The sequence below is a fragment of the Crassostrea angulata genome, chromosome 7 (assembly GCF_025612915.1).
Source record: "Crassostrea angulata isolate pt1a10 chromosome 7, ASM2561291v2, whole genome shotgun sequence".
NCBI lineage: Eukaryota > Metazoa > Mollusca > Bivalvia > Ostreida > Ostreidae > Magallana > Magallana angulata.
In genome coordinates, this window is record NC_069117.1 from 58,066,216 (window position 1) to 58,084,656 (window position 18,441).

The 18,441-nt window shown below is 36.6% G+C and overlaps 2 protein-coding genes across 7 annotated transcripts in view; one reads left to right on the forward strand and one right to left on the reverse strand.

Moving 5' to 3' along the window:
- The first annotated feature begins 312 nt into the window (after nucleotides 1–312).
- On the forward strand, nucleotides 313–10,012 carry LOC128155632 (uncharacterized). The gene is made up of 9 exons (XM_052817442.1): nucleotides 313–431; nucleotides 1,328–1,440; nucleotides 1,523–1,696; nucleotides 1,803–1,893; nucleotides 1,986–2,107; nucleotides 2,221–2,376; nucleotides 2,592–3,551; nucleotides 4,212–4,259; nucleotides 9,594–10,012. Exons 1-9 carry the CDS (start codon nucleotides 313–315, stop codon nucleotides 9,851–9,853), a joined length of 2,043 nt encoding a protein of 680 aa, XP_052673402.1. The 3' UTR covers nucleotides 9,854–10,012.
- Nucleotides 10,013–12,724: 2,712 nt separating this feature from the next.
- The window catches only part of LOC128192373 (vitamin D3 receptor B-like), a 53,301-nt gene continuing 47,584 nt past the window's right edge, over nucleotides 12,725–18,441 (reverse strand). For all 6 annotated transcript variants that reach the window (XM_052864981.1, XM_052864985.1, XM_052864983.1 and 3 more), the window contains one exon: nucleotides 12,725–18,417. In XM_052864981.1, coding sequence (XP_052720941.1) covers nucleotides 17,183–18,417 — 1,235 coding nt within the window. In that variant the 3' untranslated portion in view covers nucleotides 12,725–17,182. The remainder of the gene's footprint in view (nucleotides 18,418–18,441) is intronic.

An 18,441-nucleotide genomic window follows, 5' to 3' on the forward strand; every position in this document is an offset into this window, starting at 1 on the left:
AATTTTCGTATTTTTTTTTAAAATCTCTCAGCTGCATCATGTGACACTCTTAAAACAAAACTATAAAGTTAGTGCAAATGTGCATGTAAATCCTTAATTTGTTCTATTACCCGTTGCTTTTAATACTACTAAGGCTGGTATGACTTGATATGAATCCATTTAAATATATTTTCTAACTTTAATTAGATGGCATGTCACACTTGCCACATTCAATAGCTTCCCTGAACCAGCAAAGACGGTTTCTTTTATTTTAGTATTTCCATTTTAGTAAATCTGAGCATGAATCATTCAGTTTTCTTTTTCAGCAATAAAATGACCAATGTTACATTGAAATTGATAGGTCAGTGTGAAGAGAAAATGGTGCTAACAGCAGGGCGTGAACCTCAGTACGTCACTTCCCCCGGATATGACGATGATCGGATGTATCAAGGGTATGAAATAATTATAAATGTTTTATATATTATAAATTAATTGCTAGTTTATCAGCTAAAAAAGTGAAAATTAAATAAGTTCTAGCATTATCTTATGCAGCTTCAACACTTACAGATTTCAGAAATGAACTGTCCTCTATGTTCTCTTCCATGGACCAAAGTTTGACCAAACATCTTTAAAACGCGAGGTTATCCGCGAAAGTAATGAAACGGCTCTGTGATCAACTTTCAGGCAGTTTGTGGCCCATGTATTACATGACATCGCCAACACGACCTGACCTCTCTCAAATTCCCTAAGGAACCTTTAAGAGTATCCTAGAGAAAAATTAGCTCTCTTACGAAAATTATATTTTTCCCTTAGGACATTGTTTTGAAGGGTAAATCATAAATGACCTGACCGTTGAAAACATCAATATCAAGAATATGAACTCAGAAACCATTGGTTTAACATTTGAGTGTGAACTATTAAGACAATGCACCTAAGACGGTGGAAAAAGCCGCATTGGCACTCGAATAATTGCAATGTATCCAGCAAAGATTTAAGTATTTGTAAAAAAAATTATCATTAAAAAATGCAAGGCAATGGTTATCTCTGAAGAAATTTAACTAGGAATCGATTTAACTTGTAAACGTCATTAAACAAGGTTTTATTAAGGCTATCTTTTTCAATTATTTTTTAATTATTCAGATAGACAAATTCCTTTATAATGACGATTGCCACCTATCGCCTGGAGGTCTTAGCGTCTCACGTATACTTTAAATTTAGTAAATCCAAATTCCATAAATACCTCATCCGATATCAAATGTGTTTCTTAGCATAAATTTAATTTTCAAACATTTCAAAGTCAAGTATTTAGTATAATTTGTAGTTGATTGTATGCACATTAACTTTGCAGGGGTTTGAACTGTCGGTGGGAAATTCAGCCGATGCCTAACAGCAGCCTCGTATTCAGTTTAATGATCAGTGAGGTCCCCTGTTTCTCAGGAGACTACATAAAGCTGTACAAAGGTTAACTTTTTCAACATTCAGTACACTGATAATTTATTCTTATTCAAGAAACATGGCCGTAATCTTGATTTTGTTTCGGTAGACAACGAGACGGATGTTATAAATGGTGACAGTGTGTGTGGGAGGGGCCGGACCTTCGGACCTGTGACGTTGACCGGTTCCTCACTGGTTGTTGTCTTCGTGTCCAAGACTTCAAGGTTTTCTTTCTCGACGAAACAAGGATTCCGCCTGCTGTTCCTGTCTGCGGCAGATCTAAGTATGAAAGGATAAAGGAAGCATTGCAATCGTATAGGATCAGTTTACGCTAAGATTATGTTATGTTCACATGACGTTTACGGTAACTTTGTTTGGGCTTATTTTAGCTGACGGTGGTTGCCAAGGAAGACAAGTTTTATTGGCAGACGACACGGCTCGTTATATTTCATCGCCAAATTTCCCAGATTTTTACCAATCGTAAGATCGTTTGTCTTTTAATATACACAATAAAAAATCAAATAAAATGAGATACGTGCATGGTTTTACTTGCGTTTCCTTTACCATTTCAGAAATGCAAATTGCGAGTGGGAAATTAAAGCTTCGACCGGATATGACGTCAACATTTTGGTTTTATTTTTAGATATTGAATATGACGAATTATGTACGTTCGACTATTTAAGCTTTTATGAAGGCAAGTAGGGTCAATATTAGTTATTGTTTTAGGTTATTTAATTCATTTCATATTCTTATTATATAATATTACCCCTTTGATACAATTTTTTGTCTATTTTCTATTTCCCACAGGTTCTACATCCACTACAAATTACCTGTGTTCAGAAAACAACTTCAGTTTTGGAAATATTCGGGGCAGGGACTTCGTCGTGTCTTTCAGCAGTGACGACTCCGAGAACAGACATGGCTTCCTGATACGATACAAATCAACTGCGTCTTCTAAAAAAGGTGGTATTCAAATATTATCAAGACATTTATAAACCATTTATGATCTTACAAAAAGCCCGAGCGAAAATATCTTCGAATGATGAAAAAATTTTATTGTGATACCTGGTAATTAAATGTTGCGGCATTAAAAAAATTACATAAAATACACGAAAATTGTTCAGTGTGATGCTTAATAAAGGCCGACATTTTGTGATTTCATATATAAAATATTTCAGATTGCACTCAGAGTACGGCAGACATTGTTTTTCTTTTGGATTCTTCCGGAAGTGTAGGAGAGACTAACTTCGTCTTCCTAACCTCCTTCATCGCTGATCTGGTTTACGACTTCAACGTCGGTCCGGATGTCGTTCAAGTTGGAATGGTAACTTCCGAATCAAACGTCACCAATCACTTCAATTTGAATCAGTATGCCACAAAAGAGGAAGTTATAAACGCGACACACCAGTTGCCCTACAGTGGAGGGCGAACTTTGACAGACCTGGGACTTAACCACACGCTGTGGCATAGTTTCACCGAAGAACATGGCGCGCGATCTCACGCCACACGGGTCCTTCTGGTATTCACAGACGGTGCGTCAAATCGACCCTCTTCAACGCGAGCCGTGGCAGAAGAAGTGAAACAAGCTGGAATCACCATAATCTCTGTCGGCGTAGAGTCCGGCGTAGACCCGACAGAGCTGTTCGCCATTGCATCCCACGAAGAATACGTGTTCCGGGCTACCTCGTTCACCGACCTTGAAACGATCAAGTATTCGCTAGAGAGCATCATCTGTAAGATCATCACGTCTGATCCTTCTAGTCCCACCTTGACTACAACTACTAGGTCCTCCTCCCTTCATCCGCCGACTCTACAGGCCCCAATCCTGTCGCCAAGTATTCCGGTACTGGCGCCACAGGTCTCGTCCACTGACACCCAGTCATCAACGGTAGGCGGCAATGACACAACGACTAGTATAACATCATCTGATGTATCGTCATCCTCATCATCATCTGATGTATCATCATCAGACATTGCTCCAACAGGAACCGGAAGCACGGTTGAAATGACATCAAGCTCACCAAATGGCGTCTCGACATCTGTACTCAGCTCAAGCTCGTCAAGTGTTTCATTGACGTCTAGAAGGACACAGCAACATATTTCCTCTGCGAGTGTCTCCACCACTACAATTCAATCAGGTCAGCTGAAACTAAGCTTGTGAAGACGTCATCATGCATTATTACACGAGAATTGAAAACCATATACTTACAGCCATTTTTACCCATTACTGTACAGAAATGGGTAAAAATGGTTGCATGGTATTCAGTAATTTCATAATAATGGATAATGACGTCTTCGCAAGAGTTAAATTTTGATCTCGTTTTGTTCTGTACCCTATAAAATTTGAGTTGTGGATTTGTCTAATGCATATGACACAAGATGGCAAGACAATAGGAAGATCATGAAGATGTCAGACTCAAATTCCCATAGGAGACGATTAGGCTGTTTCTTTTATGTAACGTCTTTTATATAAGGTACATTAACAGTAATTTAGTTAATTTAACTTAATTTTTACAATCCATTTATTAAGTTGTTTAAATATAGATGTAAATAAAAACAATAAAATACTCTTTTTGATTGTTCATGCGGGTTATGAAGGTAGCGATCACTGCAGAAACAATGTACATAACCCGCTAACGCTAATAAAGCTTTAAATGCAAACATGAGACTCCCTGACATATCAACGGACAATGGTACAGGGCCTTGTGGGACTTTTTTTCTCTCTCTCTAACCAAATCTTTTATTAAATACATATACATAATCAAAACGTACGCAATGAGGGGTTTTTTTTTTTGCAGATGTCAATTCAAAGAGCAACCAGTCGTCCAATTTGCCTGACGTCAAGGGTACGTGTCACAAATGCGATAAACCATCACGATAATCTGAAGATTGTTAAACATGTATATGTATTCTGATGGCTGAAGTTTTTATGTTGTATGAACAAACACTGATTAGTTTTGATTAGATCCTACCACCGACTTCCTCTAATATACTGAAATAACCGTCACATCATTTAATATCTTAATTTACAAATTTGATTGCGCCAATGACAGAAAGTCCTTTCCATTTCTATATTTTTCTAACCGCTAAAAAACTTAACTCGTGGTATTCAATTAATTTCGAGCTTTGTATTCTCTTACAGAAAACACAGTGACACTGTTCACTGAAAAAGCGACAACTTTCCAAACAACATCTTACTGACATTTAAATCTTCCGGGTCATTTCGGCAGAGAACATTACTCACTGACAAATAAACGTCTTAATTGACATTAAGAATCCATTTTACGAAACACAAGACGGTAATTTCACTGACATGTTTTAATTTCTGAACTGCCGCTTATTATGTCTGTCCCAAGTATCTGCTTCCACCACATTTTGCTTTATATATCGATAATCGTATGTACCTAAGTCGTTGTGCCCAAACTGAATTCATTTAGAATTTTAAAAAAATCGTCCAGGTAATCTGTTTGAAACGCCCCCTCTATCGCTTCAGGTTCACAACCAAAAAATAAAAAGTCTATGTGGATTATGCATTGCAAACATGAAAGTCTTTCAGTTAGCAAGTTTTATATAAAGTATGTCCAAGGTTACCACTTCCATCACTTACTAGTATGTGGATTCAATAAATACATATACATATCAGTGAAAAACGATTACTAGTAACATCTATATATTCATGACTGTATGCCGACATGGTAATTGTCAATAAATGAATTGATAATTGATAATAATATATGGCAAAATTTGAAGATGGGGGAATAAGATGGCGCAAATGCCCATTCGGTTTAGTAGTGAAATACAATTTTATATTTATTTTTCCCCAATTAAATCTATTCAAATATATTATAATACAACTTTGCGAAATGTCTAACTATAGTCAGTTTTTAATATATTTAACAAAAAATAAGAAAAGAAAATATTGTCGGAAATTTTGGCAGTATCGAACCAGTAACATAAAAACCCTAGATATATAAGGTTAGCTTATGCCAGGTACTCTAACCACTGAGCCATTTCAGACACAACAAAGTGGGCTTTTTAAATATTATGTGTGACTAAGGCCACGAACTACCGGACTCAAAACGTTCAATTGTTTGGATACAAAATTATATTTTTAATGTATAGTGGGTCATCTCTCCACGTTTTTGTTGATTGAAATCGGTTTGTTTTTCTATAGACCTTAATTAGTTTATGAGAAGAATATGGAGCACAGACCCACTCTATAAAAGAAAATGCATTGAAGTTCTAAAAAATGACAGTATTTGCAGGATTTGATACGTATACGCCTGTTTGGGTCAACATATTCCAAGTATTGAACATACCTACAGGTTAAAAATCAATGATATGTAAAATGTATATTGTTTTAAATGATTTTAAAAAAACCATCAGATTTATTGATACTTTAATTTTTCAGTAGCCTTTCCGACCGCGTATTGGCATTTTACACGCCTTATCCACCCATCTTCTTTAAAGATTTCCTCTTTTACACGTTTAGACCTATTTCACCCTTAGAAGTTTCTTACGGGATTTAAAATGGGGAAATTCTGACATCTTTTCGGAAATTCTCGAGACTCCTCGCACAATTTTTCAACATTAACTTTGAATTGAATTGAATTGAACATATTTTATTGACAACACGTATTTATCTTTAACCGGATTTCCAACTGAATTATCCGGTTATTGAAATGATGTAAATGGCGGGCGGGCGGCTTCCAAAAGGGTATCCTTATTTTGTACGGATAAACCCTCCTTCTGTTTTGAGGATAGGATGTTGTTGTTTTTGCAAATCAATTGTACATATATCAGAGGTGTGCATATTGCTAAGATTTTAATTTCTGATAATCAATGAAAAAAATACCAGCTTTTGGACTTATTATATTTTGGCAAAGTATTGCATACGGCACAGATATAGTACAGATAACTCTTCCTACATATTTTAACATTTTTTGAGATGGAAGTTGTTGTTTTGCAGATCGATTGTACATATATCAGAGATATGTATATTACTTTGTTTTTGAGTTTTGATAATATATGAAAAAAACTGCTGTTGAACTTCGTCATTTTCTCGCAGAATATTGCATAAAGGGCACTCCATTTCTCTGGATACCGTGGATAGTGTTTATCAATTCAGGGTTGATATCTGGATACGGTTCACATAAAATAACCCGGTTTGCTTCACATTGAGAACTTTTCACTTGTTTTCTTATAGACTGAAACCACGTGACATGCACTGGTTGATTAAGGTGTGCTCCCCCTTTTTATGACCAAACTTTAAAAAAGAATTAGTAGAACTATAGAAATCAGGGGGTTTGTTGTTATTCATCGATCTTATAATATTACAATTAAAGCTGGAATAGCCTAAAAAGGTGTTTAAAGAATTTCAATGGAAGCTTCAGGAAACTTTGCCTCCTGTGCCCCATCAGGGCTTTGCCTTGGACCCACTGGAGGGATCAAAGCTGCCCCTAGACCCCCCCCCCCTTTCAGCAAATCCAGGATCCACTAGTGACAAGCCGTAACGTTGGTTGTTAATACGGGATTTTGAAGGTTGCAAAAACTACCCAGGCAAAACACTCTTACTGGCAACCAACAGGCGATTAGTTGATTTTATTTGTCGGACAAAACTCCTGTTAATAGTAAATTACTCACAAATGAACAACACAGGCAAAAACCTATAATCCGACAGACAACAAACAGTCTGACTGGCAAACAACAGTTAAGCCATGATGTATACTCTCTATTGAGAAAACATATTGGCAAAATATACAACAGGCAGTAACTTACATGTATAAATGTATCTGATAGGCAAAACTTCTACTGGCAAACTGTAATCTGACAGACAACAACTTTTTAAGTAGGAAACAACAACTTATAACATGTTTTCTGAAAAACAACACCCTCATATTTAACATCTTACAGTTCATTTTCACTGACAAATACAACTTAACAAAAACAATCAACAGCCCTTTATTTTACAAGCAACATTTAATTAAGGTAATTAAAAATTATTACCTTATTAACGGTGGAAGAATAATTCCCCATACCCTATCCTTAGCACTAAAACAATAGATACATTATACAATTATTTAATGCTTGAGCAGTCAATAGACCAGAATATTTTTCCCTTGGTGCAGGGAACAGCTTTGTATGATCTATTGCCCGAGGCCAACGGCAGGGTGTGGCCACAATGGGGGTCGAAGTTTAACATATGAGTATATAGAGAAAATCTTTAAAAACTTCTTCTCAGACACTAATCAGCCAGGAAAGCTGACACTTGTGTGAAAGCATCCTCTGGTAGTGTAGATTCAAAGTTGTGAAAATCATGATCCCCGGGGGTAGGGTGGGGCCACAATGGGGAATCGAAGTTTTACGTAGGAATATATAGAGTAAATCTTTAAAAATCTTCTCAGAAACTAATCAGCCAGGAAAGCTGAAACTTGTGTGGAAGCATCCTCATGTAGTGTAGATTCAAAGTTGTAAAAATCATGACCCCCGGGGGTAGGTTGGGGCCACAATGGGGTGTCGAAGTTTAACATATGAATATATAGAGTGAATCTTTAAAAATCTTCTTCTCAGAAACTAATCGGCCAGGAAAGCTGAAACTTGTGTGGAAGCATCTTCAGGTAGTGTAGATTCAAAGTTGTGAAAATCATGACCCCTGGGGGTAGGTTGGGGCTACAATGGGGGGTCGAAGTTTAACATATAAATATATAGAGTAAATCTTTACAAATCTTCTCAAAAACTAATCAGCCAGATGATTCTTTATTATTGTTAAGACTTTGGCCCCAGGACAATTCTTTGGCCTCACAAGAAGGTTCAGAGTTTGATGTACGTTTGTATCCCATATATAAACTATTGTTAAGAATCTTTTTGAGAACTGCAATACTCAACATATGATATGACTATAAAATCATCCTGTTAGAAAAGGGACTAATGGTTATAAAATAAGAATACCCAGGGGGAAAAATGGATTTTTTTTATACAGGATCTACATGTATTATTGTACATTGTCCAGATAGTTTGTATTATGACTCCATTAAGCTGATTTTATCATATCTATTGTTCCTCAGGTGAGCGATGTGGCCCATGGGCCTCTTGTTTACTTTTCAATGTTTACAATTTGCATATTACAGATGGTTTTCTTGCCATTATGCAATTTACGTTTTTTCATCGTTTACATGCACAAAACCTGCCGCATGCTTAACAACATCTCAAATTAATATTAGTTTACACAAAGGAGGGGGAGTCTTCAACCCATTAGATTTACCTTATATGAGGCTTTAAAACTGTTGATTATTTGAAACACCAGGCACGTAGCATCAGGGGGGCCCAGGGGGGGGGGGCCTCCCCCCCCCCCCCCCCCCCACTTTTTCTTGCAGCAACAAATTTTTTAAAATTTACATATAAAAAAATGAATTATAATGGAGTTGGCCCCCCCACTTTTTTGGCAGTAAGAAAAAAATTGATATGAAAATAAGGAAATGAGGAGTCAAATTGAAGTTACCTGTCCCCCCCCCCCCCCCCCCCCCCCCACGGATTAGGAATTTGATGATTTGGAGGGAAAAAAATTTCGGTACGGAAGAATTTTTTTTTTTGAAAGTATAGTTTAGTATACCCCCCCCCCCCCCCCCCCCCCCCCCCACGGATTAGGATTTTGAAGACTTTTGAAAACTTTTATTTTTATTTTTATTTTTTTTTTTTGCTTGTCAAGATTTTTTGGATGGGTCTGCCCCCCCCCCCCCACTTTCAAAAACGATGCTACGTGCCTGAACACCATTTTGATAACCTTGAATTTGGTTTCACCAAGTACAGAAAACAGCGTCTATTTAAAGGAATATACATTTCCTGAGAACTATCGAAAGGATGAAACATTAACATACATGCGTTCTGATTTAAGTTGTCGGTCCAATAGATCAAAGTCTATTGACCGGCGGTCTAATAGATCGCAGTCTATTGACCGGCAGTTCAAAATAGATGCAAATATTTAATTTGTATTCAAACAACAAAATCCCTTTGATTAGGTAATAAAATTCATTATTAGTCCCAGAGTCCTTCCTAACCCCTTACCCAATCTATGACAATATTTAAAAACTTTAAACTCGGCTGTGAATTGTTAAAATTCTATTTTCTTGTAATAAGTGTGCGTTTATCACAGCAATGTACATTTTTTGATTGTCTTTTATCAGACATATTGGACGAGTTCGTGCCCACCCGGGACATAATCGCCATCATTTCCGTGTGCACGGTCTTCGTCTTCCTGTCCATGATTTCCTGCTGTATCCTCCTGGGGCTGTGCGTGACGAGGCGGAGGCAGAAGAGAAGAGAGGGGAGGAAAGGGAGAGACGGTGAGAACGGGGACAAGAATTACCCCGTCCCCGTGGTACACGCCAGGGCCAATAACATACACGTGCATTACCATGCTTCCATGTTGGCGGATGGAAAGTGATTAGAGTTGTCCTTCTTGGAACAACTGTGAACTGGTCGTTTCTTTGCGCCGTGAAATTGTTTGCATTTGTTTCAGTGTATTATCAATACCATGCCGTATTAATAGTTCAATTTTTGGATTATCCATTCATTTCATTATCAATAAATTGTTTTCAATTCAGTTTGGAGTTCAATGGTTTTTAAGTGTCCAAATCAATAGTTGAATCTTTAACTCTACATATATATTGCTTTGTTGTCATCGTAGAAGGAAAGCAATTATGGTGTGATACGCATCTATTCTTGGACTAGAGAAATCATAAAGTTTTACCGTAACCCTGTCGGGGAGCTGAGTCAGAGGTCCGACAGAACTGGGACGGCTGCTCTCTTTCTTTGGACCTAATGTAGCCTACATTCTGATTTCATGCCACCAATGCATTCATTTCAGTTCCAGTGGATTATCTAAATTGGCCTTTACGAAAAAAGAATCGATGAACAAAGTCGTTATGTTGAGCCAATAATGATTGTTTAGTGCAAGTCCTCAATATAAAGAGTTGCCACGCTCAGACTGCGATTGAAATCGGTTCCATTTTATGGGCGTAAAATCTCCGGGAATCTGCTTTCTTTATTCAACCATATTGTCCTCATCGAAGTCGAAATCAGACACACGCCTTATCTGGTGAGGAATACATCGATAACAACCTGCTGAATGCAGACTCCAGGCTCAAATGAGCAAAAAGTTTAGAAAATTGTTAAAGGTCTAAACATTTGCTTGTTTCCCTGTGTGATTGCAGAGACATAAATAACATGTTATTTATGTCTCTGGTGATTGGGAAAACTTTTTTTCAGCCGTCTTGTATTCAATAACACTTTATTTATAGTATTTAGTAGATAAACTGGAAACACTTTAGTTTTTATTTCGTTTTAAATCAAATTGTTCAGAGAGTTATATACAATGTATTCTTCATCAAAAGTTTATCAAACCGTTATAGATCTCCGCAAAATATACCAATTAAATGTACATGTACCTTCAGGATTTATGAAACCAGTATTATACGTGTACTTGTTTAATTCGCCAAGATATCAACAGTTCATCCACCCGGCGAACACCACCCAGGTAGCAGAGGCAAGCTCGAGATGGTGTCATTAACAGATATACATGTACATACGTTTGAAACACGTGTATATACGTTTGCAACACGTGAACAATACCTTTGGCTTTGGATAAAGGATACATGTAAACATGTGTCTCGCTGGCGTCGGAGCACATTGAAAGTGTGTGTGTGTGTGTGTGGGGGGGGGGGGGGGGGGAGGGGGGGGGGGGGTAGACTGATCCTCAGAAATACTGCGGGAAATAACCTAACTCCCAAAATCATGAAAATCCTAATCCGTGGGTGGGGGGAAGGAGGTAAAGATATACTTCCAAAAGCTACCATGCATAAAATTTATTTTTCCCCAAAACATGAAAATCCTAATTTGGGGGGGGGGGGGGGGGTATACCTATGGCTCTAATAAAAAAAAATCTTACCTACCACAATGTTTTTCCTCTTCAAAAATCACGAAATTCCTAATCAGGGGGGGGGGGGTGGCTAATATGCCTATGACCCCAACTTCTCAATCTTTCAACGTACATTAGGGAACAATTATATTTCCTGCGAAAAAAAAGTGGGGGGGGGGGGGGGGGGGGGGGGGGGGGGGGGGGGGGCTGAACCCTGTATTATACTATGTGCCTAATGGTTAGGTCTAAGATTAAGGGCTAAGCCCCCCCCCCTAGCCCCCCCCCCCTCCCGGGTTCCGACGCATATATGTCTGGTCATTGACCATTCTAACTGCTTTCGAAAATGAAGCTTAATTGTTGCATCTTACAACATATTCAAACAAACAATTAATTCTTAAACTACTATATTTTGTCGTTAGTATTGTAAAATAAGTGTATTTCACACTTTTTGATTGAGGGCAGAGGAGGAAGGGGGCAACTTATTAGTTAACTAGTTGTTTGACTATAGTCCGTCCAAAGATATTTATGGCACACATTTTGACGATTTCTTATAAAAATAAAAAAATACCCTTGCCTATGAGAAAAGTGCAACTGAAATCGATGAAAGAGAAAATTTCCAAGATATCTTCATTGACACATTATCGTTTTTCACTCACAAAAACTCACAGAAATGAAAACCTCTTTCTTACGGAGATTTATAATAGGGAATGTTGACAACGTTTCTCTGTGCGGAATTAAGTAACTCGGAATACCTCGCACAATTTTTCAACGTTATAATCCGGGCTATTTCATGGCTGATGCAATGCAAAACCCCGTAGACTTTTTTTTAGCTGTGTAATGAAACCTGAAAAGCTAAAAGGGGGCGTTTCAACAGTTTATGGTCCCTCAAACTTCTATCGTTGAAAATTAAAGTTAAAATTAAACAGATTATCATGAAAACTAAAATGAAGAAGCCTCAATATCATTTACATCTTGAGAAACGACAGGGCCTTTTAACCTTCTCTACTGGTAATGTTCTGATGGCGCTGAACTGTCAGAACAGGAAGTTTACCATAGTACGTATAATCAGAGTACTGACAAGTGCAAACACGATGCCCAGAGTGCAGTTCTCTTTAATTGCTCTTAAAAAAAGAACATGTAACAAAATGACCAGGTCTAAGAGTATTGCTAAACTTGATAAGATTTTTCTTTTCTTAGAGTAAGCTATAAGATTGTCTTTACGTTGTAATTGACCAGGGCTAGACTCTCTCATATGAAAGACATTGTATGAGAGCAGCAGTTGTAAAGTTTTTCAAGTACATGGGCTCAGAATGTCTTTTTCAAAACTTAGTTGAAATCACCAATCTACCTGTATGAATACCAGGTACAAGATTCCTCAATTGACACATGACAAAATAGCAGGTATGGACAGAATAGATAAAATTTATTACGTAAAATAACATATCACATAATCCAAGGCATACTACAAAGCCGAACATGAACAAATGTACATTGTAACAAGAAATATCAATACTGGCATATAGCACTTCTCAGTGATCTGGACTCTCCTTCTGTTACAACAAATAAATACATTAAACAGGGTAGCTCATGGCTGGAGCACTTAATACACAAAACAGGATAGCTCATGGCTGGGTCATTGAAAACAGCTGATTTGTCTCATTAACTTGCTCCCTGCTAAAGCACTAAATACATATGTTCTGTCGCTTGAACAGGTTCAGTGCTGAAGCACTGAAGAGTTCTGTCACATGAACAATTTCTGTAGTTCAGCACTAGAACAGTTGTTCTGTCTGTTGAACAGATTCAGCACCTCAGCATAAGGAACACTTGTTTTGTCACTGAATAGGTTCTGTGCTTAAGCACTAAGAACAGTTGTTTATCAGTCAAGTGACCGGCTACAAAAATGTAAGTTCAGAGAAGTTCAGTTTACAAAACAGTTTACTTTAAAGGGGCATGGTCACAATTCCGGTCGAAAATTATTTCCGGTTTTAATGTTTACAATGTTTTTAGTAATGCATTTGTAATAGTCAACCAAAATTTGAGTGTCAATCATCGAGTTATAAGTGAGATACATACAATACAATTCTTTGCTATGTAAACAAAGCGTACGTCATGTTTTGTTTGCATTTAATATGTTGAAGTAAAAACTCCAGTTTTAGATCTAAAATTAATGTGATGAATTAATGTTCAAAACAAATTAGAAGATAGACAAATCAGCTTGAAAAAGAACGTTTACTGGTATATTGAACCAACATAAAAAAAAAAAAACAGGACACAAGCCTTGCATACATGAAAAAGATTTGTAAGCTCTGTATCTAGCTTATACCAGGTAGCTTGACGACTGACTTTCAAATTTTGGTTGATAATGATAAATGCATTTCTAAAGTATGTCAAATAATGAAAATAGGATATTAAAATTTTACCAAAATTATGACCATGTCCCTTTAATTATGGAGCAATATTAAAGTTACAAAAACATTTTCATTCAAATATGCTTACCAGCAATTCAAATCTCACTGTTTGAAATTTATAAAAATATTACCAAATTCAAAATTCTGCAGAATCAAAATGTTTATACATCTTACAACTTTCAAATATGGACAATGGAGTGATATTTCTTAAATATTAATTCATTGAACTTAACAGGATATTAAATGACAAGATTCTTCAACAATCGTTTCATTTTCCCTTAATGCCAAATCCTTAACAACCAAACAAAATTGAATATTACTAGTATACTTTGCAATAGAGTTTACCATTTTTATTGAGTTTGAGGGAATTCTTATTAAACACGTTGTGCTGTAGTGAAGTTTCATACAATTAAAATTCAATGAAGTTTATTTTTATGATACTTCTAACCTTATTTTTACTGAGATAGTGGAGATAACTAATTATATTCACACTTGTGCTTGATGATGTAGCACACTACAGAAGGATGTGACAACATATAAATTCCCTCTCTTTCCAATCCATGGGTCCTGAGTTTTGGAGATGTCTAACATTTGTCATCTGATCTACAATGGTTACTTTTACAATTGTTTGGGAAGAGAAATAAAGGAGATTAACCAGTGATGGATATATTATGCTGTGCCTGGTCAGACAGTCCTAACACTAGGGCAATGTAACAGCAAACAACTTATCCTCTCAATCACCGTTTTCTCTAAATTCAATCCATTTAAACAATTAGGGGAAGGAAATGTAGGGCGAAGCAAAACAAGAAAGATCTGTCAATTGTCCCCTCTAATTTACATATGTACCTACACTAAACTAATTAAGACTCGCTGTTTGTTAAAATTGTCCTATGAAGGTTATTGGAAAGTACAATATAATGATGATGTAATTGTTTTAGATTCAAAGGTTTAGTTTGGCAAACTGAGCTACATAAAAATTAAATAATAGTCAATCCTGTTTATCCGTCCTGCATTTATACTTTATTGATCAAATCTGAGAATAATTTCAGGAAATCTAGAGAAGCTTTTTTTTCTAGATGTTGATTTTTCTTTCTTTCCAGCAACTTTTCACCTCCATCTTCTAAAAAATCTGTTAAAAACGCCTAATCAACAGCACTGTCTCAAACATAAACAATAGGGAGCTTAATGTGTGATTATATCCTCCTTTTGATGAAGTAAGAAACCCATTACCTATTAATTCATCAGGTGTGGGTGCCTACAAAGCAGAATTCAATAATATATGAATGCGATAAATATTCTATTCATCCCCAAATGTGTGCAACTTCTTCTTAATTTCAAATATTCGAACAAATCATAATTTTTCCACAATTAAAACAGATGTTTTGTTTTTTTTAAAAGCCATATGATCTATAAAAATATACAGAGAAACCACATGATATGTTCATTACATTGTCAGAGCTGACAGCATCAGAGCTATAGCAAAATAGTAAAGCTTTTATCGCACAGGGAGACACATTTCTGGTCAGTATTCACCGGTAGAGGACTTAACAAGAAACAATTAATATATCGAATACTTGTTGAGCTAAAAGAAAATCTATTAACAAAGTGAAATATCAACACCTTATCATTTAACAATCAAAACATTAACTATTGAAAAAGTATTGTAAAAAGCAAAAAAGGAAAGTATATTGACAAGTAATGCTTAGTCGCCATTTAGCTCACTTCTTCAAAGGAAGCTGGAATGAATGTTATGTACAAACCCTAACACAGTCTTGTAACACAGAAAGAGAAGAAGCTAAACATACAGCCAATCAATACAATAACCAACATTCACAAACGTTTCAATACAATTAAAAAAGAGCCAACAAGAAATGGAAAATGGAAAAAAAAAATCCCAGGCTTTCTTACTGAAATGAAGCACAGTTGTAACATATAAAGCAGGGGCTCAAACAGAGACCTCACTGCACCTGTTTAAAAGTATCTTGCACAGTACTCTCAGGATTATCTCACATACAGCTCAAGGATATATCTATTTTTGAGATACCGGTATCTGATACACAACTCAACGATGCTGTAAACATATTTTATTTGGCGTGTACAATATTTGGCAGAAAATTATTTTTCAGCAAGTTAGCGTGGATTTGAATTGGCCTTTTTCTGAATGTGCTCATTCTAATACATATATGAAAAGCATTTAGCTTAGATTACTTGAATTAGCTGAAGCTGCATTCCACCAAACACACCAAAAAGAATACACAGCCAAATGTAATACGTTTACAGTATTTTTTTTTTAGAAATATCTAGAACACAGCTTGATGGACCTATTTTTTTTTATATCTCACACACACAGAGTTATAACAGTAACATCATGCATGAATATGAGCAGTTGCATCATATGACTTGGATTCTTGTGACCACCCTGGGGATATATCGAGAACTGTTGATGTAGATCATAAATGTAAGGACAGCTTGAGTTCATTGCTTTAAACAGTCAGTGCTACGTCTCATCTCAAGCACCGACTCTGACTTCAAATTGAATAAAAAATGAATAGGAAAAAAAATATCATTTTTGTAAAGAGCCTCAACAAGACTACTTGTAGAATTTGACCTTTAGAAGACTTCTTTCGTTCTATCAATTTACCCACATTCTTAGTTTTGGTCCCTATTCAGAAGAAAAATTAACAAAACTTCCATACTGTTTATACAGCAAACAGGAATTCAAAAATGCTTGTTTGAATAAAAGGTTTCAAATACTCACAACATATTTACACACATTCAATGTTTCCTTTTTGGACAATAAATGACCTTTTAAACTCTCTACAAGCTAAATTTTTCAGGTTTACAACGCAGGGGCTTGTTGAAAAGTTGTGACCCCCTTCAAAGAAAACTAAAGATTTTAATAAATGAGAACTAAGCTGCATCTTCTCTCTTACTGTGATAGCTATTATCAAGGCCGATTATCATTTCTCATGCAGACGACTTAGTCATTGCAGGATTTTTTTTATGAGACCTTGATTGTTCTAATTTTTGGTAAAAGTAATTTTTAATTAAACATGTAACTTTTAACATGGACTACTATGTTTCTTTAATTCTTATCATTTTGTTTTAAGAAAACACCTCTTTTAAAAACAAAAAGGGAGAGATGAATGGAAAACACCAAAAAGAACAACTTGTACATTAAACAAATAATGCTTGTCAAAAAATGTCATGATCGACTGATACACTAAACTGAGTATTTCTGTACCAGACACTAACCAAGCCTGAAATAGATATGTTTCTGTTCCGTACCATTGCAGTACAAATCATTGACGGCAGTGGTGGCATTAATCTCATTACTTGACCTTCGATGGTCCGACATGGATACTACAAATCATCAATGTGACGAAAAAGCAGACTTGTGACGATGAATAACAATGATGCGATGGGTGCTAAGCTTGGCAGGTCATGGTCACTCGTTTGGCAAATCGAAAATCTCTATCAACAAAGGTTCTATACTGTCCACCTTCATTTTGAGCAACATTTTTGTATGCACTTCATTAATATTTCGAAGATCAGTCAGTTTCATAACAATTTTGGCAAACATGATTTTATCCTCCGGAAATCTTCTCTCTACGTATTTTTGTAGGATTCCAGCATAACACTCTTGTATCTGCTGAATCTTGTCATGTTCTAGAACACCCTGCCTGTCCGCCGAGAACAGAGACAACATGATCAGAAGCTTCAGTGCCAACAAATCTCCATGAATTGTCCGCATTAGAGACTTGATGAACTTGGAATAAGTCAAGAACATGTTGTAAGTTTCTGAGCCTCCAGCTTTGAGAATACTGGCGCTGACAGCCCCCACTTCACTTTTCACTCCTTCCTCTGCTTTGATGCGAGAACTCATCATTTCTCTCAGTCTTTTCATTTCCTCTTCATTGGGAAGTCCCCCCATTTGACCAGCCCCACTAAATGCTTCCATCCCTTTAGAAAAAGGTTGATTTGTTAGATCTGTCTGGGACAATTGCCCTGGATGGGATTCCCCAGACCCTGATTCAGAACTTGTTGAGGGGCCTGGAGGTTTGGACAAACACTTCATGGTGCTGAAGCTCCATGACTCCGTCTCAACGTTGTAGTTTATCGCCGATCTCAACATCATAATCTCCACAACAGAACCCTTCAAGAGGGCTATCTGGTCTTCTTTACAGATCATTTTAAAGAATTCAATGTTTTTTGCCACCTTGATAATTCTCCTCACAAAACCTTCAGCTAAGTTCACAAACTCTGTAGCATTTGTGGGTGGAGCTTTTAAGGAAGTTGTTGTGTTGGCCAGAAAGGAACTCTGTTCATGTGCAATCCTCAACTCATTGAGTATACACTGGTCAATCTCCGGTAAGTTAGCCAAGATGTCTGCCACGATTCCCTGGGATTCACTCCAACTTGGATATTTGAGCTCTGACGAAGAATCTTTTCCCTCTGAGTATTGTTCCACCTTCATTTTCATAAGAACGTCGAGTTCTTTGTCTGATAAGTTTGGAAAGGACATTCGCAGGTTATGGAGATTCTGTGAACGGATGCTATCCTGCAAGGAATCATTGACGTCTTGTCTTGAGGCAGCGTAAGTGTCTTCCGGTGGAAGCTGCCCATGTTTACGTAATTTGTTTATAATGATTTTCTGCTTTCTTACTTGTTTCTGCTCATCATCTTAGAAAAAGAGATAAATAACAT